This window comes from Rhopalosiphum maidis, chromosome 1 (genome assembly GCF_003676215.2).
Source record: "Rhopalosiphum maidis isolate BTI-1 chromosome 1, ASM367621v3, whole genome shotgun sequence".
NCBI classification, from domain to species: domain Eukaryota; kingdom Metazoa; phylum Arthropoda; class Insecta; order Hemiptera; family Aphididae; genus Rhopalosiphum; species Rhopalosiphum maidis.
In genome coordinates this window covers 29,731,280-29,757,693 of record NC_040877.1, presented here as the reverse complement: position 1 = coordinate 29,757,693, position 26,414 = coordinate 29,731,280, and the positions used below count along the sequence as shown (strand labels likewise).

General features: G+C 26.9%; 5 protein-coding genes and 1 pseudogene across 5 annotated transcripts; 3 read left to right on the top strand and 3 right to left on the bottom strand.

The window, feature by feature from the left end:
* The first annotated feature begins 529 nt into the window (after nt 1-529).
* LOC113553003 (uncharacterized protein C6orf106 homolog) lies at nt 530-3,262 on the top strand. The gene is made up of 5 exons (XM_026956100.2): nt 530-846; nt 1,564-1,683; nt 1,783-2,012; nt 2,412-2,572; nt 2,809-3,262. The coding sequence occupies exons 1-5, from the start codon at nt 689-691 to the stop codon at nt 2,848-2,850; spliced, it is 711 nt and encodes a 236-aa protein (XP_026811901.1). The 5' UTR covers nt 530-688; the 3' UTR covers nt 2,851-3,262.
* A 105-nt stretch (nt 3,263-3,367) lies between these two features.
* Nucleotides 3,368-6,407, bottom strand: LOC113552995 (thymidylate synthase). The gene is made up of 5 exons (XM_026956088.1): nt 6,230-6,407; nt 6,007-6,166; nt 5,736-5,915; nt 4,885-5,231; nt 3,368-3,855 (listed from the first exon to the last, which is right to left on the bottom strand). Exons 1-5 carry the CDS (start codon nt 6,230-6,232, stop codon nt 3,646-3,648), a joined length of 900 nt encoding a protein of 299 aa, XP_026811889.1. The 5' UTR covers nt 6,233-6,407; the 3' UTR covers nt 3,368-3,645.
* Nucleotides 6,408-7,643: 1,236 nt separating this feature from the next.
* Nucleotides 7,644-11,258, bottom strand: LOC113549013 (elongator complex protein 4). Its single transcript, XM_026950148.1, has 8 exons — nt 11,120-11,258; nt 10,789-10,951; nt 10,605-10,640; nt 10,359-10,474; nt 9,923-10,142; nt 8,791-9,029; nt 8,488-8,676; nt 7,644-7,914 (listed from the first exon to the last, which is right to left on the bottom strand). Exons 2-8 carry the CDS (start codon nt 10,916-10,918, stop codon nt 7,813-7,815), a joined length of 1,032 nt encoding a protein of 343 aa, XP_026805949.1. The 5' UTR covers nt 10,919-10,951; nt 11,120-11,258; the 3' UTR covers nt 7,644-7,812.
* Nucleotides 11,259-11,439: 181 nt separating this feature from the next.
* On the top strand, nt 11,440-12,824 carry LOC113548262 (transcription initiation factor IIB). The gene is made up of 2 exons (XM_026949059.1): nt 11,440-11,638; nt 11,722-12,824. The coding sequence occupies exons 1-2, from the start codon at nt 11,623-11,625 to the stop codon at nt 12,639-12,641; spliced, it is 936 nt and encodes a 311-aa protein (XP_026804860.1). The 5' UTR covers nt 11,440-11,622; the 3' UTR covers nt 12,642-12,824.
* Nucleotides 12,825-14,492: 1,668 nt separating this feature from the next.
* LOC113549686 lies at nt 14,493-15,230 on the bottom strand (annotated as a pseudogene).
* An 852-nt stretch (nt 15,231-16,082) lies between these two features.
* Nucleotides 16,083-21,757, top strand: LOC113558510 (U3 small nucleolar RNA-associated protein 4 homolog). Its single transcript, XM_026963994.1, has 15 exons — nt 16,083-16,495; nt 16,558-16,726; nt 16,798-16,866; nt 16,935-17,019; nt 17,082-17,268; nt 17,347-17,465; nt 17,931-18,083; nt 18,148-18,218; nt 18,303-18,530; nt 18,625-18,820; nt 18,888-18,988; nt 19,061-19,156; nt 19,219-19,401; nt 19,476-19,562; nt 21,605-21,757. Exons 1-15 carry the CDS (start codon nt 16,392-16,394, stop codon nt 21,722-21,724), a joined length of 1,968 nt encoding a protein of 655 aa, XP_026819795.1. The 5' UTR covers nt 16,083-16,391; the 3' UTR covers nt 21,725-21,757.
* The last annotated feature ends 4,657 nt before the right edge of the window (nt 21,758-26,414 follow it).

Sequence of the window (26,414 nt, the reverse complement as noted above, 5' to 3'; positions counted from 1 at the left end):
TAGGAATTTGAAATTATGGCTATAAATTATGATCCATAGAATATGGACGGGAATTAATGATTTCCAAACGCCATTGTTGATGATTTAAGATATTAAACCGCAGTTAGGACTTAAAAATAATTAAATAAATAATAAAATATGTATACAATTAATAAAATACAATAATAATATTGCATGATCAAGGTCCACTGTGATATATGACGTAGTATCGATATAAAAATAAGATATATCTATTATTTAAAATAATTCAAATTGCAATCTTTCATATTATTAATTATATTCTATAGTAAACCTATTATATTTAATATACATTAACTCAAGTATAGGCTATAATTGGCAATAAAGAAAATTAATACGATTTACGGGAGACGCGAACGATATCTACCGGACAATTCTCAACGAAATAATGCGATCAAATTCTAAGTATAGTAAGTTATTATGTCGTTTGTATCAGTACCACCACTCACCACTGCGCACAATCACTTTATCATTCAACTCCGCAATTTATAATAATAATAATAATAATAACAAAATAAAATATATCAGTGGACAGACGTCGCGGATACAGACAAACAGTGTAATCTCAAAAAAATAATCTTCTTTACATTTTTGTATGACCTAAATATAACTTTTCCAAACGCTTTCCGTGACTTATCGTTTTGTCTAACCGCGTATACATCGCCATAAAATGGACGTAGACAATGACCCGTTGGACCAGAACCTCTTGCGCCAATTCAACTGTCTGTGCACGACGGACAAGGAGAATTTGGTTAAGGGTTTACGAGAGCTGATTGGCGACCAGCTAACGGAGTCCGCTGCAGTATTCTTCCTGGAGATGAACGACTGGTAAGTAGAATTATCGGTGAACGATGGACGTGTATTATACAACGTCTATAGCAGAGATGGCACGTACCAATGACACGCATGTCCCTTTGTGACGTGCGCACGCTTTTCAATGACTAGCAACTGTCCAGCAAAAAACATCAAAAACCCAATGATCAACATGTAGCTTGAACAATGTACAATACTCTTGTATCGTTTATACTTTTAGTGTTTTATGAATATATTTTAAATTATTTGTAGGAATAGAATTATCAATAATAATAATAAAAGTTTTGATGTAAATAAAATCTATTCAAAATAGTTGACACATTGGTAAAAATAAAGGTTTGCCATCCCTGATCTATAGCGTCAATGTATTGTTATACAGAGTGTCTCTGTAGAAATTTTGAGAATGTTCTCATGTGAATAAATGAAATCAAAAATTAACAGGGTGTTTTACAAATAGGAGAATCTTAAGGGTACTTTGTTTACTTGATTGTTAAATCTTTAAATTATTATTTTAATCAATATTGGTTTACCTGATACAAAACCTCTATTGGTTAAGCCATATGACATTGATATATCTGACGGACTTGACTGACATGATGAGATAATTCTCAGTTTGCACAGAAAAACCACAAAACATTTTGTAGAGTCTATAAGATATAGGTATAATATGTCTACAATTTGGACAATATTATTATATTAATATATTAATTAGTGTATAAATTTGTGCGTTAGGAATATGCATAGGGCTGTCGGCACATATTTTGACGTTAACAATGAAGGTGCAATACCGTCCATGTCTTTGGTCAGGGACGAAAACAGTGAAAATGTCCTGCAGTTGCCACCAAACCTTCGGTAATGTGTGCATGTCAACTGTATTTAGACATACAATTATCGCCATTTATAATATACTCATAACTCATGTCATAATTTATATTTTTGTGTTCATTATAGGTTTACAAAATCTTGGGAAGTCAAGAACAATGGTCGTATAAAGTGGCCACCCGGTTGTACTCTCCAATTCAATGGAGGAGACTCCATTTCTGTTTACACTTCGTTGCCAACAACAACGCTTGAACCTGGGTGTACTATGACACTAAGCACTGATTTTATAACACCTTCTAAACCTGGATCATACCAGTCTAAATGGCGTATGATGTTGCCAACTGGAACATATTTTGGAGGTAAATATTTATTTAAATATAATTATTTTTGCTAATCAAATATTTCATTTTTTTTTTTTTTTACACCATACAAAAAAAAATTAATTAATATAAATTAAACACACTGTTATTTAAAACTATGATCAAAACAATTATTTATGACAAATTTAAATCATATTATTGACATTCTATACAAAATTTGAAATTTTCTAATAATTAAAATATTTGTTAGACATTTTGTAAAATAAAAATAATAGGTACATTTTCATACTCAGTTATTTAATACACTAAAAAAAAAGAAAATCCCAGAATGTTTGCTTTCAGGCTTATATTATTCATATATAAATTTATTTACCAATAGATTTTTGTTAAATAATTATTGGATATTCAATATTAATGAAGTCTATTGATTTAATATAGATACAATTTGGACTTTAGTCCAGGTAGAAGACAATGATTCATTTCAAAATGAATTATCAAGACAGTTAGTCGAAAGCATTAATTTGGGTTCTCCTATGCAAAGCCAACCAAACATTTTAAATCCCTTTTCTACATCACAGCAAAACCAACCAACAAATCAAGTGAGTTCTAAATGGAAAAGTTAAAATATTAGCATACAAAACAATTTTTTTTAAGTTATTATAATTTTAATACTTTAAAGTACATTAGAAAAATGTATACATTTTATTTCTTTAATATTGATTTTTTTTTTAATAATTTCAATCAGTTTAGTGGTTATATTATGTAACAAAATTAATATTTGTTTACAATCTTTATTGTGTATTTATTGAAGTGTTTTCTATTTTTTCTTTTTTAGGACACTGATACTCAAACCAATATGGAAAGTGATATATTGTGATTATAAATTTGGTTATTTGAGACTCAACTTGTTACATTATTGAACATTGAATATGATAATTTTTAAATTTTGTTACAAACATTATTTTAATAATACATAGTTTTAAATAGACCTTAAAATTATGTAGTAGTAATTTGAAGGTTGAAATAAAATTATGATTTCAGCATAAAGTTAGTAAGTAAGAAATCTATTTGATATATATTTTTATTTTATTTTTTTGGTTTTGTCATAAATGAAATTATTTTGCAAAATCCAAGTTACATTATGTCATGATCAGGTGTCTGTTATATAAAATGTACAGTTTATATTTTATTGTTTTATCATGACAATATATATTTTTTGTTACATAACTAACTAGTTCTGTAAGTAAAACTAGTTTTATTAAAATATAATAAGACATTTTTCAAAAAAATTAAAATTTTTAAAAATTTTTTTTAAAAGTTCTGTTTTATACATAAACAAATATGTATATTGTATACATATGATATTTGTGTATATTTAAACCTTATATTAACAATTCTCTTGAAACATATTTTATTGGTTTCTATATTTATACCTTAAACAAATTGACGCCATAATTAGTACTGCTCAACAGCTTTTATTTTACATTTTTTTAAACTTATTTAAAAACTGTGGACATCTCATATAAACATTTGATTTACAATACCGTGTATACGTTGTTCAAGTGTTATATGAACAAAAATTATGTATGCATGTATATACCTTAAATTAATTAATATAAACTATTTTATTAAAATATACATTGATTTCATACATTCATATTCTATATCCTTTTCATACGGCCATGTCCATGGATATTTTTGGATATGGATTATAACCAGTTAATGTAAAGTCTTCAAATTTGAAATCATCTATACTTTTAACTTCTCTATTAATAGTTAGTATGGGAAACTTTTTGGGTTTTCTTTGAAGTTGCATTTTGAGTGCATCAATGTGATTCAGATAGATATGACTATCGCCCAATGTATGAATGAATTCACCAGGCTATAAAATATTTTCAAAAATAATTAATATTAATTTAAATAAATTATTATATAATTCATGATAAGAAAATTATGATGTAATTGTTGTATCACAACATTAAGAAGATGTTATACACACATGTGTTGATTCTATCTAACTAACATAATATTATATCATAGCAAATTTGCGTTCAGCTGAACTCATTTTATGTTGTTAGCTTTATTATTGAAGTCAATTTACCTATTATCAAACATAAGGTAATAATATTATCTAGAACATGTCATATGCTTTTATTGATATTATCATTTTCAAGTGAGTTATAGGTATGTAAAATATGACTGAAGCATATGACATGTCCTAGATCAGAGGTTCTCAAAGTGTGGGGAGGCGCAAGAAAATTTTCAAAATCAACATTTTATTGGTAGGACAGAAAAAAATTTGTGAAATGTCTGTAATAATAAAAACAAGCCTAGGCATCACATTAAAATTGGCCAATTAATTAAAACCTTTTATAAAAAATACATTTTATTATAAAATAAATTTGTAATATTTATATCAATATTAGCCTATATTTATTGTTTGTTTTTAACTTTTTGTTACTCTAAACATGACTATTAAAATTATTTTTATGAGGGGGGCTCAGTCTGGGGTTGACCAAAAGGGGGGTCTGGCCTGAAAAGTTTGAAAACTTCTGTCCTTACCTTTAAATTTGATGATTGGTAAATTTATTCTAATTTTAAAGCTAACAACACAAAATTAATTCTGCTAAACAAACATTTTCTATATTGTATATAATATGTAAAACAGATACAACACAATATGCGGGTATAAAATTCTTTTAATGCTGGGTTGCATAAACATTTTACTATCACTATTCACTAATAATTTAGTGGCCCATGATTGCTCCATTAGATTAATATAGTAATCAATGACAAGTGAGTTACTAAAAACAATTAATTATACATTTAATTAATTTAAAACTTTTTTTCTCAAATTAATAAAAGGTTAAAATACTTAAATAATTATTATCGGGTACAGCTAGGTACTTACTTTTAATCCAGTGACATGGGCAATCATGTATGTAAGTAATGAATAACTGGCAATATTAAAAGGTACCCCTAAACCCATGTCAGCTGATCGTTGGTACATTTGACACGACAGATATCCATCGGCCACAAAAAATTGTACCAGACAATGACATGGTGGTAAAGCCATTTTAGGTACATCACATGGGTTCCATGCAATCATAAGCATTCGTCTATCGCCAGGATTAGTTTTAATAGTATCAATAACATTTTGAAGCTGATCAATACCTTTTCCTGAATAATCTGTATGCACATCCATATATTCGGCACCATAATGTCGCCATTGAAATCCATAAACTGGTCCCAAATCGCCTAAATATATCATATTGATAGTTAGTATAACAAAAAAAAGTATAGTATGTGTATGATATGCATTATTATTATTATTTATATATTAGTACTTAGAACAGTAGGAGAAAAACGTACACTCATAGATACGATTAGAGAAAGATGCTGGAAATTGGTTGGACATGCACTGAGACACCCAGAAGAATTACATAATGTAATATTAAATGGTATGATAGAAGGAAAGAAAACTGCAGGACGTCCCTGGAACTCTTATATAGGACAAATTAAATGTGATGCAAGGAACTTAAAGAAAAGGCGAGTAATCAGTTAGAATGGAGAATTTGAGTTGTAAACCAACATTTGGGTTGAAAAAAAAAATAATATAAGAAAATAACTAAACTTAAAATATCTTCATTTGAGAGGTATATATTACCACTTGTATACTTATATTAAATCATAATTATTCAAATTGTTCAGAAAAACATTGTGATATTTACTTACATTTATATAGTTATATTTCATAATTACCTTCTTGGCGATTTTTAAGTCCAATCGAGTCTAAATATGAACGTGTGCTGTTAGCATCCCAAACTTTTACATTTTTTTCAGATAATTCTTTAGAATTTGTTGAACCTTTGATAAACCATAATAACTCCTCAACGACACCTCGCCAAAATACCCTTTTTGTTGTCAATAGTGGAAAAATACCTTAGTAAATAAAATCAAGTTTTGATAAAACTAATAATCGTCAATAACTGCTAATATCATGTGTTGTTGTGTATTAGTTATTACTTATTACCATCCATCAAATTGTAACGCATTTGAGCGCCGAACAATGAAATTGTGCCAACTTTTGTTCTATCCATTTTTTTGTGTCCTTTAACTAGTATTTTTTTTATATGATCTAAGTACTGTTGTTCGTCATCGTTAATAAAAATCTCTTCAGTATCTGTGTCACTCTGCAAAAATAAATAACAAGGAATACTCGGCTATATACTTGTGCACACGGAAATAAAAATTACCATTTTTCAAAAATATTTAAACAAATTTTAGGATTCCAACGCACAACTTTTATTGTAAATTTCGAAGGAAATAACGAAGTCAAAAAAACTGCAGTCAACTAGTCAACACTCAACAATATATAACGTGCCGTAGTGCCGAACTCAGCACTTGAGGCAAAGGCAACAACAAGTGAATAAATTTCCGTTAGCGTATTATTATCAAAATGTTTAAAACCTTATCACATGACGTCCATTGATAGTAATAATATCTTAAATCATGTTGTCAGTAAGTTAAATGCAAGGTTTAATATGGCTTATAGATTATAGTCTATAGTCTATAAACCTTGAGTTAAATCACGATTAATGAGTTAAATGGACATATTTATAAATATATATTTTGTCATGGACATAAATAATATTCGTATAACCAATAACCATTATCTTACAATTATACAATATCTAGCTATACCAACAGTACAATACTACAATATTAAAATTATAAATTTCATTTGTATCGTCATAAATGACAGATCTACTAACAAAGTAACATGTAGCTCTTTGTGCCAATAGACCATTTGAAGTATCGCTATCGCATCGCATCAGTGTCATTATGTATTGTTTATTATACTTGAAATCCGACAATACTCAGCCAACAATTATTGAAACGATCATTCAGCCGTTAATCAATAAAATCGATAGATAGAACAAAAAAACTTCTATTCTGTATTAGTTTTCTTCTGAAATATTACATCAATATTTTTTCCAATAAGAATATTGATTTTAAAATTTAATTGGTTGTTTCTTTGCTTTATGTGTAACCAACAATTTATAGTTAAAATATTTATTAATGACTAAATATTCGGGAAAAAAATTTAGATTTACCTCATTTTTATATTTATCCAATTCACAAAGGGTGGAAGGGCTTACAATTGTTTAGGGTGTTTTGAACCCAGAACCAACCGCTTTGATTTCGCCACTAAAGTAAACATTATACATAAATTTTGGATAATTGATAGTGTGATCATGGTCACCCAGTGTAAGAATATTTCAAATAAAAATTGAAGGGTTTCAAAGCGAGTTGCTTTCATTTAAAAAAAATCTATTTTCATTCTATGTTGACGCTATAGATGGTTACAACAGTGGACAGGTACTTATTAAGTATTAACCAATCTAATTAATAATTACATAGTATGGATTTTAAACATTGTTTTGACTTCCTTGTCATTTTCAAAACCTATCACAGTAGATCCTACAATAACAACTTTTAAACAAATTTAGACATTCATTTATCAAAATTTGACTAAAAAAAATAAAAATGTTATACCTTACACCTATACTTTTTTTTAAATATTTAAATTTTATGCTTCAACTATCATAATTAAATAAAAATATGAAATATTGTATAAATTAGAAAAACTAAAATGCCTTGGATTTCATGATATACAATATATTAAAAGTAGAAGGATTTTAAAATTAACATCTTACAAACAGGTAGGTAACAGATGATATGATTACCTAATTTATTTATGTGAATACCATGGTTGAAATAAAAAAAAATATTTTTATTTAATTAAATATATAAAATTCTAACAGGTTACAATAAACTAAAAATTTAATACAGAAGTTGTTGATGCACATGACAATTGCTTATTGTGAACGTTTTCATTATCATCCCCTGTGTTTAAGCATGGTGGAAGATGTAATTTCTAAATAAAAAAATATATTTTATAATTAGTATTTAATAGACAAAATGGACCATGTTTCCAATTTAAAATTGTAATCACCAGAGCTATGAATCAAGACATAATAAGAATATGACAAATTAAATTTATAAAATTACATTTTTTTTTAGTTTTAAATTGATTGATACACAATCATAAAATTCATAGCCGTGGAAATATGCATTACAACATTATTTGGTAGTAAAAATTGGTCATTGACAGTGATGTTTTTAAAAGTATACAACATATGTTTTATATTTGGTAATTTAGAGTACACTCAGTACAAAATAGTACAAATATGCTCTTGTACCATAAAATCTTTTAAAAAAAAAAATGTGACAATATGGTATAAGAGTTAAAAAATTAAGCAATCTATATTTAATATTATTGAATTAATTTCTTTATAATTTCTTTAAAGTGTTGAATCTGATTAATTTTGCAATTATAAAATCACAATATTCATTGCATCATTGCCTTAAATTGATAAATGAGTGTATGCTATAGTTAATTTTTAAGAATACAACACTGGTCATTGAGTAATCAAAATATTAATAATACCTCAATGCATAATTTTTTTCTTGTGAGTTTTGTAGCCCAATCTACAGATAGAGGTTCGTATAAAAACGTGTTAAATGAAGCCAATTTACCAATGATAAGCTTCCCATTATAATCTGCACATGAACTTAATTCCATTGGTTTGAAAATAAGTACTGTATCAACAAAATGTTCTATCCGACATTTAGTTACCTAAAAAAAAAAAAAATCAATTATAATCATTGATTATAAATAGTATACTACAAAATATACTAGTAACACTATTTATAATCAATGCATTAAGAAAATAAATAAATAAATTCTTACATCATCAATTACATGAGCTTGAGTAGTTATAAGACAAGTAGCATATGAAGAACGCACAAGAATTCGAAGCTTGTATAAAAATGTAACAACATCCATATCATTAAAATCCCAAATTGGTGAAAACAAATTACTAATTGTTATTCTTAATACATGTCTTTGTTCAACGGGAATTTTTGTACTAAAACCGCCTTTAGTTATTACTGTGTATATGTGTTCTAATAATTCAGAGTAACTGGTACCTATTGATGAAACAAAAACAAGATAATACTTATAAATAACTTCTATATACATATGAATTAAATTATTTGGTATTTGTTTGTTATCACCCTGCCAGTACACCGCATAAAATTTATCGCCACACCTTATAGTGTGCTGTTATTGTTTCTACAATTATTATATTTAGCTCGTGATAGATGACCTATAATCAAACATATATAAGACCAGGCTCAATAATATTGTGAAAATGTTGGAAAGCTTACAATAATTTGCAGCAACCAGGATTCCAATACAATACTGTTAACCATAGTTATAAATTTGTTGATCGGACACAGGGGTATACACCCGTATAAAGTTGTGGGGTTCTGCTAAATGGTAAAATAAAAAGCATCATGGAACGAAAAAAAATTTTCTGGAATTGTATTTGACAAAATTTATGTGGAGAACACATCTCGGAAAACAAGATACATACATTTGAAACTATTTTAAAAGATATATTTGAGTTCTGGCCTCCATTCTAATTATGATAAAATAAAAATATTATACCTATAATTACTCATACATTTATACATATTTTTTTAAATTTATAAGTATAGTACATTAATTTTTTAACCTTTTATTATTAATAATAAATATAATTTATTTTATTTATGGCGGGGAGATAACAAACAAGTACCAATTATTTTAAATAACTAATTTTTGTACTATTAATTTAATTTGATTTTAAGATAAGTACAATTTTTATAATTATCTGAGTACAAAATATTATATACATTAAAAAAAAAAAAAAAAACATAATTATACACCTTTTATAGTTAATAACCATATATTGTGATAAATATTATATTTAGAGATAAATGTTTATAACAATGTAACTTTAGTAGTTGTCAATTGATATTATGTATTATGTAAATACCTTGTGATTTATCAACTGGCCAGCATCTAATGTTTTGTAATTCATTAACAGGAATTTTAGCTGACATATCAAATGTATGTCCAAAAGATATGGATGTATGATATGGTTTAGAATCATATATTGGATTTTGGCTATAGCGCCAAGCTATTTTAAAATCCTCAGCAACAATATCAGTTGGTTGAAAACTATCTTCATGAATTGGTTTTGGTAAGTCATTTGCCTAAAACAATAAGCAAATCAAAGAAAAATTGAAACTTATTCTAAATAATTACCAAAACAATATTTTTGTTATTTATCCAAAAAAAAAATAAAAATATTAACTATAGATGTAAATTTTTTTTTTATCATACATTAAAACATAATTGAATTATATACAGTTTGATATTCAAAAAACAATAAACTCAAAACAGAAAACAGAACAAATAAAAAAAATTACAATTGTTCCAGGTTTCCTTTCGACATCAGCAATTAAAATAGAATGATCACACACAACTCCCTCAGCTATAAAATGTTTTGTAATCAAATCTGCATTTCGGCCATAATTTTCTTCTTCTACAAACAAAAACAAAATAGATCCAATAAATATATTATTGTTTAAAAGCAATAAAAAAATATAATTGAACATAAAAAGTTACCATAATAATATACTTAGTATACACTAAAAAAAATTATAAATACATACCCACAAGAGCTACAGTTCCTATTGGAATACCTCCATCTAAACAAAGCAAAGAGCAAAAAATTAATCTACATAACAGTTGTGGTGTAATTTAATACACAACAAATTAAAATAAAACAAAATATAAACATCACAAGTTAACTTAAAATGTATTAATATTGTATAATACACAAATGTATATTCTTACCTAAAACTGCATCCAGTGATACTATACCAGTAGAAATTAAAATTTGATTTTTTGTAACTGATGTTTTAGTACCTTTTAACTTTAAACTTTTTCTTTGACTAATAGTATGTGACTGCAAATTCAACGACATAATGGAAAATATGTTCAGGTGTTTCAAATTACACTAGGTCAAACAAAATTTGAAACATAAACATAGATTGTATATAAAGATTGTAATATAAAATATATTTAATCTACGACATTAATATTAAATACATGTAAGTATAAAAAATGGGTTGAGTTATAATTATTATAATAATTAACAAATATTAATTTATAGTCAGACACCTACTTCCTATAGTTCGTAATTTGCACTCTTTGTACTTCGTACCTTTCTAGAATAGTAGAAAACTAGAATAGTGAATACCGAATACCTACACCATTTCAATATTTTATGAGAATGTTTCGGCACTGAGACTAGTAGTTGTTATCTATCTCAGTGCAACGTGATGTACTACTATCACAGAACAACATTAACGTAACCATGTATACCAGATTTGAACAATTAACTAGGTAAATAAAAAATGATATAAATTATAGTCACGACCACGGTTATGACGTTGTCACGTATATTCGATTCAGTAACACAAAATATGATAATGGATGTACTATTTAATATTTATTATTTAGAGAATAATAATTATTATTAAAATTTAATAACACGAGATAAACTATTATTGTGACTATTTTTAAATTATAATCGAATTTATGCAAGTTGACTGATACGAAAAATATAAATTAAATTATTTATGTAACAATTTTGTTTTAATTTTTGCGATACTTTAGTTCAGAATAATGTCGAAAAATCTAGGTGAGTTACGAGTTTGTTTATAAGTATTATGTTTTTATTCATGTTGTGTTATAATTATAAACATTTTTTTCTTTTTGGTATAGTGCAATGTCAACAGCATCCAGATGCCCCGTTGATTGAAGATTATAGAGCTGGCGATCAAATATGTTCAGAATGCGGTCTTGTGGTTGGTGATCGAGTGATAGATGTCGGTTCTGAATGGAGGACTTTCAGTAACGACAAAGGTAGCAATAGTGCTGATCCTTCGCGTGTTGGAGGGGCAGAAAATCCATTACTTAATGGTTCTGATTTGTCCACACTGGTTGGTCCTTCAAGAGGTGATGCATCGTTTGATGAGTTTGGTGGTATGAAGTATAAAAATAAAGGCATGGTTTGTTCAACCAATCGTTCACTACTTAATGCATATAGAGAAATTGGCCTTATGGCTGATCGCATAAATTTGCCAAGAAATATTGTGGACAGAGCCAATGTACTGTTCAAACAAGTACACGATGGCAAAAATCTTAAAGGTCGATCAAATGACGCAATTGCGTCAGCTAGTTTATACATTGCTTGCAGGCAAGAAGGTGTGCCACGAACATTCAAAGAAATATGTGCTGTTAGTAAAGTTAGTAAAAAAGAAATTGGAAGAGTTTTTAAATTAATATTAAAGGCACTTGAAACTAGTGTTGATTTGATAACAACTGGAGATTTCATGTCGAGATTTTGTTGTAACTTGGGATTACCAAACATGGTCCAAAGGGCAGCTACTCATATTGCTAAAAAAGCAGTTGAATACGATATTGTACCAGGCCGTTCTCCTATATCCGTAGCGGCTGCAGCAATATTTATGGCATCTCAAGCATCTGATGAAAAACGTTCTCAAAAAGAAATTGGAGATATTGCTGGTGTTGCAGAAGTCACAATTAAGCAGTCATATAAACTGATATTGGCTAATGCTACTTTATTATTTCCAGAAGACTTTAAGTTTGTGACTCAGATTTCTGATCTTCCAACATCCTAAGTATTCCTGATGTATAGATGTTACTTATTCAACTAAACAACATTTATGGAAAATCCTAAAAATATATTTTTCATAATTTTATTGTACAATTTATTTTTATTAAGGCTTGGACTAAAAAATAAGAGGCTAATATATTGTTTGTATTTTTATTTTTATAAAATAAACAAATATTTGTCTTTTCTATGTAATATCTTTAATGTATAAAAGGTACAATATACCAATAGTACATACTACAAATACCCAAATCATACATTTTAGAAATTTACAAAATATGTATGAAATTTAGATATTTAAAACAAAAAAAATTTTGACAACTTTAAAATATTTAATGTTCCCTTATAAAAAATCAATATTTTTAATAAATTATCCATTTTTTAATTTATTCCCATTTAGTAGTTTCAATTTATTTTTATGGCTAATTATTGACTATATTAATTGGATATAACAATGTGTCAATATTTGCACTTAAGTTATAAAACATGCCATATTAACCTAGATATAAAATTAGTATTTTGATACAGGAAGTAAATTTTGGGTGTTGAAAAAACTATTTTAAAAAACAATTGAGATTACTTGAGCATAGAACTTTAAAAACAGTTTATAAGCAGTACTTGACTTGGAAATATAGCTAATTTAAAAAAGTAGCGCCCCTAGAATTTTAATATAATTTGCATAACCACTTTAAGAAAAAGTGTATGCTATGCTATTCTATTCAAAAATTTAGTTGAGTGCTCAGTCCCCCATAAGTCAAGTACTATTTATAGATCAATGGTGGTTAGTTGTTACTTGTTTTCTATACTATATTATTAAATTAACAATGTTACAAACAATATATACATATAACTTAATATATATATATATATATGATATGGTAGCTTAACTAGGTACATAAGATATTGGGCCATAGCCTGTAAGTACTGTTATTGATAGAATTAATTGTTGATAAAATATTAAAATCGTAGTGACTATTTTCATGTTTTATAAAATCCTATATTTTAAACACAGATGTATAAAATAATATTTATTTTATATATCTGTGATTTTAAATATTTGAACTCGAGCTAACTGGTTTAAGAAAGAGGTGATAATTTTTTTTTTTTTTTTTTTTTATTGTATAATTTGTATAGCTAACAAAGATTATTACAAGACTAATATTTGTATTTCTGTCTTCGCCATGATGGAAATTTTGCTTAGATTATTGAATTTTCCTTTTCAAACAAAAATTATGTGTTAGTCGTAGATTTTTTTTTATTGCTATTGTACTATTATATTTCATAGTATTTTCCCCTTTACTTTTAATATATTTATTGATAACATTTGGTAATATTAATAATAGTATTGTTTTTTTTATGTTTTTATAGTTCCATACATCAGTGTAAAAAATTATAATAGTATAATACATTAACTTAATAACTAATAAGTATATAGATCTATGGTTATTATAGAAAATCAAATATATAAACCCAAATACCCTTAAAAAAAAAACATGATACGTACATTTAAACTTAGCATAAAAAAAAAACAGAATATATTAATATACAAATGTACCTAACATCAATAAATTGTTTTTTGTATACTATATCATACAAATATCTACCAAATGTTTTTACTAAGTTTTTAATATTAATATAATCTGTATGAAATACTTTTTATTATATTATCTATAGTACCTATATAGATATTTTATAAACCAATTTTTCATATTAATAAAAACATAAAAAACTTGCATAATATATTAATCGATATCTTATTATGAAATATTACAATCATTTTTTCTATACTTTAGATACTTTAAAAACTGATAATACCTAAAAAAACATAGAGAGGCATTTTTAAGTCATTCACTTTATATATAGCATCGACAAACAATACCTTAGGACACAAAGAAAATATTCTTTACATTTCTTTGTCCTGATAAAAAATAGCTTTGAGTTTGTTTTTTCGTTTTTTGAAATATTTTATGTGATGTCCGTTCCCTCATAACTCTGTGCCAAAACTTTTAAGGCGTCTGATTCTGGTGACTTTAATGTGACCAAATTATGTATATCTTTTAATGTTATAACTTTGTTATGTGTTTTCATTAAATCATTTTGTAAATTTTTTTTATTAACTTTCATTGTAACCAATTTTGATGCCATAATTTTTGAATCTGTATCTAGTCGTCTTTGTCTAGGATAATGATCATACATTGCCTATAATAAATACTTAAATAACAATTTTTATTATTATTTTGTTAACTATTTACCTTGCTACATATGTGATTGTGTTCACTAATAAAAATTTTTATGACTAATTTATCTCCATTATCATTGGGTCGAACAGTTATTAACACAGAGCAATTTGAATGAAAAGAACTAAATAAATATCAACACCAAGAAGTTTTATAATTATAAATATAATTTTAACTATACCTTTATTGTGGCCGAATACCTGTTGACTGAGTTTTGTACTCTCCGCTTCTTTCACACCTATAATCTAAAGCAGCATATTCCAAAATTGGATTTATGTGCCTTTTTAATCCTTTTTTTCTAGCACCTTCAATGGTTCTAGAACTAAACTTTGTGAAATTTGACATATTGTTTTTTTTCATATATTTCAATGGGAATTTCCAACTCAATAAGAGATGAAAATTCCTTGCCAATTTAAAGTTCCAAAGACTAAGATAATAAATTAATATTAGTATAATAGATTTTTATAATTATTATAATTCACAAATTCATAAAAAGTCTTACTTGATTCTCAGCATTAATATAGTTGTCCACTTTGTTGTCAAATTAAAAAAATAATGTCAATATAAAAGCACACAATATGAGATATATATATTAAATTTATATTGACAATATATAAATATTATTGGCAATCCCAATTTTATAAATTATATATATAATATATATTCCAGTCTCAAAGATTGACCTTCAATCTCTAGTAAGACTTTCTTGTGAGGTCTGTTATCTAATCGTATTCAATGTTCTATTCTTTTATCCATTATTGACTTAAAAGTTCCACAATTGTCTACCCATACACCTTTGTCCTATTATAATCCCCATTAAATACCATTAAGTACAAATAACACAAAAACCAAAGATTTTCATACCATACTAATCTATAGGATACTACTTTTAAATAAATAATAATAAATTTATTTCAATTTCATTTCACAAATATACATAATATAATATTTAAATTTATGCGGGAAATATTGTTATATTATCATATTAGTTCTATATCACTTATCAGGGTTATCGAAATAACGATTGTTGTATGAGGTGGTATCATCATTTTTAACAGCCACATTCGGAGTAATTGATATTCGTAGTAATTAATTCGGTGAAATCACTTTCGTGGCTTTTGTGTTTTCCTATACGAAAACGAAGAATGCATAGAATAAAACTATGTGCGCATGCGTATGCGCATTCGGTACTCGGTCCTGAAACTATAGAACTGTTGAAGCTGTTGAGTTGCTAGAATGCTGCATTGCTGCTATAATCCGCTCGTAGCATGTGGCTTTCACGCATGATTCTTGTCATTGTTGATAGTGTCAACTGTCAAATAGTCGAGTATACTTGATTTAATCGTATAAACTAAAACTATAAAACATTTAAAATTTGTTACCATATAATCAAATACTTAAAAGTATATTCTGCTAATTTACTTTAACTTCAGAAAAGCTATTTCGTTTTAAAACTATTTATAAGAAAAAGTAGAACGTTTTAATTTATTTGTGAATACGTTTTTAATAACCTGACAATAATGGGTTCATTCGACGTGCACAGGGTGAATTTTTTTTCGCCCGAACTTCTTTCGATCCAATGTATGGTCGTCGAAAACGAGACACAAAAGCTAGCCATAGGAAGGTAGGTACATCACTGATTTATGTTTTGCGTTTGCTGACTAGTCTATTCGTTTTGGTCTATAGGTCAAACGCGTCAATTGAAATATGGGATGTTTCATATAAGCCACACATTGACAGGACGTTGATATGTGACAGCAGTGTCGAAGGTCTTGCTTGGTACAAAGGGAGATTGTTTAGCTGCAGTGCAAATGGCACTGTTACGGAACACGACCTGCATAGTCTATCGCCTTTGGTGAGTAGTAATTATACAAATTCACAAGTGATTTGTTCTGAATATTTTCATTCATTATGATTGTCTTTTAGTATAATAAAACTGTAACATCTGGATCATGTTGGTGTATAGCTATTCATAAAGACAGTGGACGTTTAGCCGTGAGTTTAAATTTTCAATACGATCAAATTTTTATTTTATTTTTTAATCGATGTAAAACTATACATAGGCTGGAACTCAAGATGGTTATATTAATATATTTGAAATAACGTCAGACGGTTTGACATATGATAGATTAATGGACAAACAAGAAGGTATAAAAATATTTTATTGCAATACCTTGTTTATTTAAAGTTACAAAAATATTATTTTATAGGTAAGATCATTTGTATTTCTTGGGATTCAAGCGGTGAATGGCTGGTTACGGGTTCCATAAATGCTTTACGTATTTACAGCCGAAGAAGTGGTCATGCTCTACACAAACTTCCAACTGGTCAAACCGATACAATTGTGTCATCAATAGCAGTCACCAATGATTTCACAATCATTAGTGCTGATTCTCGGTAAATATAATCTTTTGATTTATTAAATGTCCATTTTTTACTGTTTTTGACATTTTTGTCATTTATGTTATGTTGTAGTGGTAAATTATGTTTTTGGGATGGAAATAAAGGAACAAATATTGCCAATTATCAAGCACTAAAATCAATTGCACTTATAGTATGTTTAGATGAATCACAGACTAAAGTTTATTGCAGTGGTTAGTATTTATTGCTATAATTTAAAGAGATATTTGCAGTTTACATCCATACTAAAAAATAGCACGAAAATATTATGTATGTAGACTAAATATAGAGATTACTGTTTTATATAATTATAATAATACATAGAAGATTTTTTTTTAATTTCAAATCTATAACTAGATTAATATATATATATATATTTATATATATTTAAACATTTAATGAATGTCACAAGTCTTAAACTATCATAGTAGATGATGGCTTCTTAACTAGGATTCTTCACTATGTTTATTTTTGTTTTATAATAAAATTTCTTTAATATTTGTAAAAGTTTAAACACCTTATTTTTATTAAATAAAATTTGTTGTAAATTATGGTTAAGCATAAAAAATTATAATGAATTTATACAAAATTTAAGTACTGAAAACAGTAAAACGAAATTTACACTTATACCTTACTCATTAACTATTTAATATTTTTAGGTGTTGATCCACTTATTGTATGTTATGAGCTGATATCCATGAAATCAGACACGAGTGTTGAATGCAATAAATGGGTTAGAAGTGTTCAACTAGTGGCACATACAGTAGAAGTACGATCATTAGTTCATTTTAAAGGGAAACTATTTTCAGGAGGTAATTATATTATATTTATATTTATGCTACATTATTTATAGGAATAATATTTATTATTTTATAGGAATTGATGGATACTTATCGGTGAGCAGCTATCCTCCAAAACATATGGTTAAATACCCTCCATTGATGTCTGTAAGTTATTTTTCTTTAACTGAACAAGTTAAATATATTTTCAGAAGAAGCTAAATAATTTTAATACTTTAATCTTAATTTCAGTCAGCTATATCTTTAGCATCAGATGCTCGTTATGTGTTGATGTTACATCTAAGCCATTTAGATGTATGGTATTTAGGTGATAAACATAAGTATGAAAACAAATTATCAAAACTGGTAACCATCAAATATTCAAAAAATGACTATGTAAGATGTTCAGCCATTTCACCTGATGGCACATGGGTCGTTTATTCAACTGAAGAAAAACTTAAAATATTTAGTTTAATTATGGTACGCAATATATTTTTTTCATCAATAACGTATATGTATTTTAGTTTCATTTTAGTTTTAAATTGTTCATTAAATTTTTTATTATGTTACTTAGGATTCTGTCACTTGTGAACCAATGATTAAAAAGACTGGCATCCAACCAGTTGATTGTGATGTTTCCACCCAATTAGCATTTTCGTCTGATAGCAAATACTTGTGGTTTGCTACCAAACACGAAAATACTTTGGTCTGTTTAAAAATGTCTCACAAGTTTGATTTATCAACAAAATACTGCATTGACACTAGTCCTTGTAAGTTATAGATTTTCTTGTCCTAAGCTAGAATTATATTAACTATCTATTAATTTATTGTTTATAGATTTTAAAGATTTAATACATTTATTGGAAGTGTCTAAATGGAATAAATATGTTGTTGCAGCTGATAGAAAAAGTAATATTATTGTGTTTAATGAAGGAAAGGTAAGAGTATACTTCTAACCATAATTTATAATATGCTGAATAGTAATAATCATAATGGTTTGTTGGTTCCAGCATTATTGTACTCTACCGAAATATCATTGTTCTCCGACAAGTATGAAGATTCATCCTATTACAGAAAATCTTGTGATAGCATATGCAAATCGAAATGTAATGCCTCATTGGCCATCAAAATAATAGCAATATAATTATATTTTATTTTATTTTTTCAGGTTGTAGAATATAGTTTAAGTAGACGAGAATACACTGACTTTTCAGAACAATTATTTTTAAACCCACCTTCAGAGTTAATAAATAGATCATTTCCAATTAACTGTATTACATTTGATGCTTCTAGAAATGATTCTATTATTTTTTCGGATGATAATACTATTTGTGTCCTGACAAAAGATGAAGTGATTATTATTAAATGATAATATAACTTAAAAATAACTTTATTTAATTAATATTATTATTATTATATTTTTAGAATAATTCAAAAGATCCAGAAAAAAAAATTAAGAAACTAAAATCTAAACCCATTACATTTTCTCTTAAGATTATACAAAATTATGAAGTGAGTATTAATCATGAATATTAATGTTTTTAATAAATAAAATTATTTACTCCGGCCCATAAGAAAACATTATAGTTTTGGCCATGTAGACCGTCAGCAATGACAGATCTGAGGCACGTTTTTTTCCACTATATATTATACATATTTTATAGCATTGACTGTTTCCAAAAAAATGAGATTACAAAAAATCAGAAGATGTTTTGATGAGTTTTCTCATGGGTCAAATGTCAGTTCAAAAAGTACTTGCACATTCAACGCTGTAAATTCGTGAATTTTTGGTTGATAAATAAAATACCTGTGGTCCTGCATTCTCCCTATTCTCCTGATCTGGGCCCATGTAATTTTTTTCTTTTCCTGAGACTGAAATCTGTGTTTATAAAGGACAATGGTTTTATATGTAGAGGAAATTAAAGCGAATACGACAACTGAATTTATGCTTCAACTTAAGAAAAGTTCTTAAGACTTGAAAACTAGCAAGGTCATTGAGACCACTGTATATCATTTGGAGTAGAGGATTTTGAAGAAGATATCTTTAAATAAAATGTAACTTCATATTTTGAATCCTAGTACTTTTTGAACAGACCTCGTATAGCTATAATTCAAAATGTACAAAACCAAATGTTGCACTTAGTAGGTGTTTCTTGTAAAATCATGAAATATTTAAAACCAAAACCATCTTTAAAAACTAATTGTTTTTTATATTTGAAGAGATTATTTATTTAATATAATAGTTAATTATAATGTTACTCACATATGTTTGGAAAATAAACGTTACACCATAGTATTACCAAATTATTTTTAAATAGATTTTTTTATTTAAGCTTGATTATCTGAAGAGAGCACTACACCTACATGTGTCGTCTCCATTTTACAAACATAGAACATTGCAACTTTGTGTTCAGCAGAACTATTTATGTGTTTTTTACCTTTAATATTAGAGTAAATTGACTTTTTATGAAACTTAAAGGCAAGAACATTTTATATGCTAAGTGTTGGATTTTTTCAATATTTTATTTTTTAAGCTAGATCTGAGTGTTTTTAACTTGAAGTATTTACAATTTTTATATCTTGCTAAAAATTAAAATATTGTAAAAAACAAATCTTTAAACTTATTTAATGTTCTTGCCTTAAAGTTTAATATAAGTCAATTCACTCTTAATATTAAAGCTAATAAAATACAATTGATTTTACTGAACACCATAGGCGGAATCAAAAGTGTTGTTCAGCATAATATGCAGAATCTAAATTGACCCACCACAATATATGAAGGTGATTGGGGGAGGGGGGGCTAATCCATAAAATCGCTAAAGTGTTTTTAATAGTCACTTTATATTTAATAATAATTAAGATTGTAATATATAATCTTACATGTAACCTTTACTGCTTTACTTATGTCATTGCTATTAATAATAAAAAAAAATTAAGAATATATATTTATTATATTAACGTAAATAAACTTTACTTTAATATTATAATGACATTCGTCTCTTAAAATCTATCGCTATTTTAAAATAGTCTATAACAGCATCAACATTGACTGCCATTTACCGTTCTACCATCAATACCATCAAAGCATTCAATCTCTCTTGTTTCATGGTAGATCTTAATTTAGATTTGACTTTGGTCAATTTAGATAAAGACCTCTCACAAATACAACTTGTTACTGATAGTTCTGTAGAAATCATATTGATAATGCAATATTAAAAATATAACCTCTACATTTTTGTTTGACTTAAATTATAGAGGATCTTTGGGGCGATCAGGGCGTGCAGCCGCATTCCTAGACGCCCTGTAGCTCCGCCTATGCTGAACACAAAGTTGATATGTCATATGTTTGTAAGATTATATATATATATTTAGTATTATATTTATATGTTTGCTAGTTTAATATCCTCTTAAATGTAATTTATATACTTGCGCTCAGCACTGTATAATAATGCTTACAATTTTAAATTTGAATTACTAACACATTGTATTATGCTTGCATTTTTATTTTTATTTTATCTTTTCAAAATGAGTAATATTTGGTTTTTGTTATTTAGCACTTGGTGTTTTTTGACTTTTTAAATCGAGAAGAACTAGTTGCAGTCGAAGTAAATCCGTGTTCATTTGTAGAAAAGTTACCAGCTGTATACAAAAAAAAATTGTTTGGAATGACATAAACAATATATATTTATATTTTTTTGACTAAGAGACATGTGTAATAATTGTATTATTTTTTTACCTTTATTTTCACAAACATAAATTATTTATTCTAGAGCTATAAATTGCTATAGTATATTTGATTTGACTTCAGGTTTCAACATTTGAGTATATAGTTTATTGTTATCAAAAGTTTTGACAAACATTTCTGAATTGAAAATTCTTTGCACAGAACACTATCCAACAAAACATAATATTTAAAATTCACCTAATAATGTTCTGAAAATTCTTGACCCAGATATTGATAAGAATTTTAACTCAATATTTTTACCAAGCACACAAAAATGTGGCATTCATCTACTAAGATTAACTACAAATAACTTTAAACTTTATTGTGTACATTTTTTATAATTGGATGGGTTAAGGTCCTGGGATAAACTGGTGACAGAAAATACCATAATAATTATTATATAACTTGTGTAATTGCAGTGGCGTGATTAAGTGGTGATGAGTATCCCACTCATTATTTTACTAAAATTTATTAATATTTATAATTTAATAATAATCCAATAATCATATTATAATTTAATTACAAATAATAAAAAAGGTGGGCAAGTGGATATCGCTCTGCTTTACAGTAGACATGGAAATGAGTAGGTCACTATAATGGATAAGTTAATTTTGAATGCAACGACAGGTATCATTGTAAAATGAAAAACGGTTCTAAACGGAGATGATTTGAAAGTCTAAGATAATTAGTAGGATATATTATATTATTACCTATAATTAAATTGTAATATATTATCTTTATTTTATTCAATTTCGTAAAAAAATAAATTTCATTAATTCATAAAAAATTTTTTATCTTGATGCTGAAGTTTTTTTTTTACTGTTATTTGAAGAAAAAGTTATTGAGAACCTTGTGTTAGGTTTTTTAACCTACGATATAAATCACAAAAATTTTATAAATTTTCAACTTCAAAATTCCTTGCAAATTTTCCTAACCTAACCTAACCTATGTCTTATATATAATATTTAAAAATAACTCACGAATAAAATAATATTAATTAAAATTTATAATAGTCATTTTACAGGTAATAATTACGTGATCTGTGCACCTTATAAAAAAAAAAAAACAATAAATTTGGCATTCTGCCAATATGGAAGGAATATTCTAGAAAAGCTATATGAGGGACCAGAACTCACTGGACAGGAAATAGAACAGGAAGAAGTAATGGATAAGAGTTTAAATTACAGTGTTCTGAGAGAAGAATTTGATAAAGCACTTAGAGATCTAAAAAGGAAGAAAGCTGCAGGAATTGACGAAATCCAAGCAGAACTATGAAAGAATTTGGGTAAAAAATGCGCAGTGAGTTTTATCAACTCATTAAGGAAATATATAACAGGAGAACTTTCTATAGATTTTACAAAATGTAAGATTATTCCTTGTCAAAAATACTGACAATAATTATGTCAAGAAGAATGGAAAATAAGATCGAAGCCATATTGCCAGAAGTTCAGTTTGGCTTCAGAAAGAATATGGGTAGTATAAGAGAGGCAATACAGGCACTAAGGACAATAATTGAGAAACCAATTAGAAAAGACAATCCTACATATATAGCTTTTGTTGACATAGAAAAAGCATTTGACAATGTCAACTGGTCAGTAATGTTTAAGATACTTAAGAGAGCAGGTATAGAATACACTGAAAGGAGATGACTTTTTAAACTGTACCAGAAGGAAATAGCTGTTTTAAGATTTGGAGAAATAGAAGAGGAAGCATGCATACGAAATGGAGTAAGGCAGGGCTGCACTCTATCACCTAGCATATTTAATGCATACATTCAGGAGGCAACAGACATAATAAGAGAGAAAACAAATTTGGGTATAAAGATGAATGGCAGGAAAATTGATTTGCTACGGTTCGCGGATGATATAGCAATAATAGCGGAAAATGAAGAAGAATTGCAAAAGATGCTGAGATGTATGGAAGAAATGCTGCTCAATGAACTTAGCATGAAAATAAATACGAAAAAGACTAAAATCCTTATATGTAACAGGAACAAAAATATTAGGGCAAGAAAACATCTACAAAATAATAAAGAGAGTAAGTAGAAGAGTTTGCATACTTAGGAAGCATAATAAGTGAAGATGGCAGAAGTAAAAGAAAAATAATAAAGCGAATATGCCAAGCTAAGATAACATTTAATAAAAAAAAGAGGACTTTTCACTTCAAGAAATATCAGCATACACACCAGGACAAATCTTCTGAAAACATACGTATGGAGTATAATGTTGTATGGCAGCGAAACATGGATCATTGCTAAAGCAGAACAGAGAAGAATAGAAGCTTTTGAGATATGGTGTTACAGAAGGATGCTTAAAATAAGTTGGATGGATATGGAGACTAACGAGGAAGTATTGGAAAGAATGGCTGAGAAAAGAACTTTATGGAATATTATCAAGAAAAGAAGAAATGAATGGATTGGACATGTAATGAGACGTGGTGGATTGCTGGGATTAATTTTAGAAGGGTGCGTAGAAGGTAAAATTGTAGGGGAAGACCACGAATGGAGTATATACAACAAATAATGAAGGACCAAAGGTGTAAATCTTATGAAGAGACAAAGAGAAAAGACAATAACAAGAGAAATGGAGCATTGCTACAGACAAATCTCAGGATTGAATACAAAAGAGAGATATTATTTTACTTATACTACATCATTACAACTATAATACATACTAAAAATAATTCAATAAGTCTATGTACTAAGTCCTTATACCTATACACATATATATATACAAAATACCTAGTTTAACTTAGCTGTTAGCTGTATTGACTCAAGGCCGGATTGGTCAAATTCAATTTACCAAATTTACGAGTTTTTTTAATATCAATAACTTAATGTATGTATCTATTACTTAAAACATTAAATTTACACATATTTTTATTTACTAATTATTATGTATATTATTAATAATTTTATTTTTATTTCATATAAATTTAAAACTTCATATTTTACTCATTTACTGAATAATTGGTTACGTATTTATGTCTTATAATAAAACACAAACGTTTGCATGTGATTGTATACATTTGGATTTTATTAACCATAGGCTATAGTTCTTCTAAAATCATAATGTTCTTAATATTTTACGCTAACCACTTTTCAACGAATGATTTTTTTATTTTCTTAAAATTCAAAAACGAATAGCCGTAAAATTTAAAATGTTTACTAAGAATTTGTATTATCATTTTCTATAAATGGTATAATTTTCAAATAATTGTAATTCATTATGATAAGTGGATCAAAATCCTTGAAAATTGAATTAATAATTTCTTAATAAGTTGTTAATTTAGTCATTAAAAATATAAATAAATGTATACTCACAATATTTTTTTATAACATATGTAAGCTAATAGACCGTCTACGCTTAGAATAGTTTTTTATTTAAAACGTTTTATCTCTTTAAAATTAGATTTAAATTCAAATTCAACACACTTATAAAAGTGATCTACTTGTCACCAAATGTATAACAGAGCATTACCATTTTATACCTTTTTATTATAATTACTTATTATTTATTAAGACACCTGTTTTAGAGCTGAATAATAAGTTCAATATTAATAAAATAGTAATAAATAATAACATGAAAATATTAAATAATTGAGTGAAGAGGCCTCATAATAGAGGTACTCTATCAGGAAATAAAAGTTGTATAATATTAATGTATAGTTAATAGTGATCTACATTTTAATGTTACAGTTTTTGAATAGAATTAATTAATTTATTAAAATATAAAAAGTTTAATTTGAATAAATAGAATAATTTAATAGTCATTAACATATCTAGTGGCTGTATTGTTACATGAAATCCTGGAAACAGTTCTGATATTTAGTAACATAGGTATGACAAAAGGAGTAACATCATTACAAAACTAGGTACACTGCCTATAATTCACACAAGTGAAACGTGGATATTGTTTAAAAACCTCTAATAATCTTAATCTTACCTTCCGTATGTAAATCAAGTACTTCGGTGCGTTTTTCATCAAATTTAATATTTGTTTTATACACAATGGATATCATTAATTCACTCACCACACTTAAAACCATGACACATTGACACTAAACTTGGTCATTCTAAATTTTTTCTTAGGATAACTGGGTCAACAAAAAAGTAATTATGGGCTAAACCGGTGATAGAAAATATCACTGAATTTATACTATAATTATTAAATATATAATTTATGCAAGATAAGTAAGAGAATACGCAATCGGACATACCCCGCATAGTTGATGCAGTAAAAAATGTTATTTCAATAAAAATATAATAACATATAATTATAATAGCCATGGATACTAATGATATTATGCACGTATGTGACGTTTTGTTCAAAGAATTTAAATATAATTATTTTAATCTAGCAAGTAGAAATACACAAATATTGATAAGTAAACCACAATGTACTGTGAAAATATTAAGTGACAAAATATATTTCTATATAACTTAAACTTGATGTAACATCATCATTCAAAGGTAAATGATTCACAGAATTGAAATATGATATGACAATTTATAAACAAATAAAATAAATAAAACCAGAAAAGTTGGGAATAGATTTTTTTATTTCTTCCTTTTTTTTTTTGTATTTATATATATATTTTTTTTATTTCTATTATGAAACAGTTTTAAAAATCGGACTTAC

Bases quoted from the DNA above. Each gene is read 5' to 3' on its own strand.
- LOC113549013 (XM_026950148.1), bottom strand. From the start codon at position 10,918: ATGTCGTTGAATTTGCAGTCACATACTATTAGTCAAAGAAAAAGTTTA. The intron at 10,641-10,788 runs GTAAGAATATAC...TGCTTTGTTTAG, and splicing joins ATCACTGGATGCAGTTTTAG to ATGGAGGTATTCCAATAGGA. The intron at 8,677-8,790 runs GTAAGAATTTAT...TTTTTTTTTTAG, and splicing joins AAGCTCATGTAATTGATGAT to GTAACTAAATGTCGGATAGA.
- LOC113558510 (XM_026963994.1), top strand. From the start codon at position 16,392: ATGGGTTCATTCGACGTGCACAGGGTGAATTTTTTTTCGCCCGAACTT. The intron at 18,989-19,060 runs GTAAGAGTATAC...TGTTGGTTCCAG, and splicing joins TTGTGTTTAATGAAGGAAAG to CATTATTGTACTCTACCGAA. The intron at 19,402-19,475 runs GTGATTATTATT...TTATATTTTTAG, and splicing joins GTGTCCTGACAAAAGATGAA to AATAATTCAAAAGATCCAGA.
- LOC113552995 (XM_026956088.1), bottom strand. The intron at 5,916-6,006 runs GTAATAAGTAAT...TTATTTACTAAG, and splicing joins GCGTTACAATTTGATGGATG to GTATTTTTCCACTATTGACA. The intron at 3,856-4,884 runs GTAAGTACCTAG...AATATTTTATAG, and splicing joins CCCATGTCACTGGATTAAAA to CCTGGTGAATTCATTCATAC.
- LOC113553003 (XM_026956100.2), top strand. From the start codon at position 689: ATGGACGTAGACAATGACCCGTTGGACCAGAACCTCTTGCGCCAATTC. The intron at 1,684-1,782 runs GTAATGTGTGCA...TGTTCATTATAG, and splicing joins CAGTTGCCACCAAACCTTCG to GTTTACAAAATCTTGGGAAG. The intron at 2,013-2,411 runs GTAAATATTTAT...GATTTAATATAG, and splicing joins AACTGGAACATATTTTGGAG to ATACAATTTGGACTTTAGTC.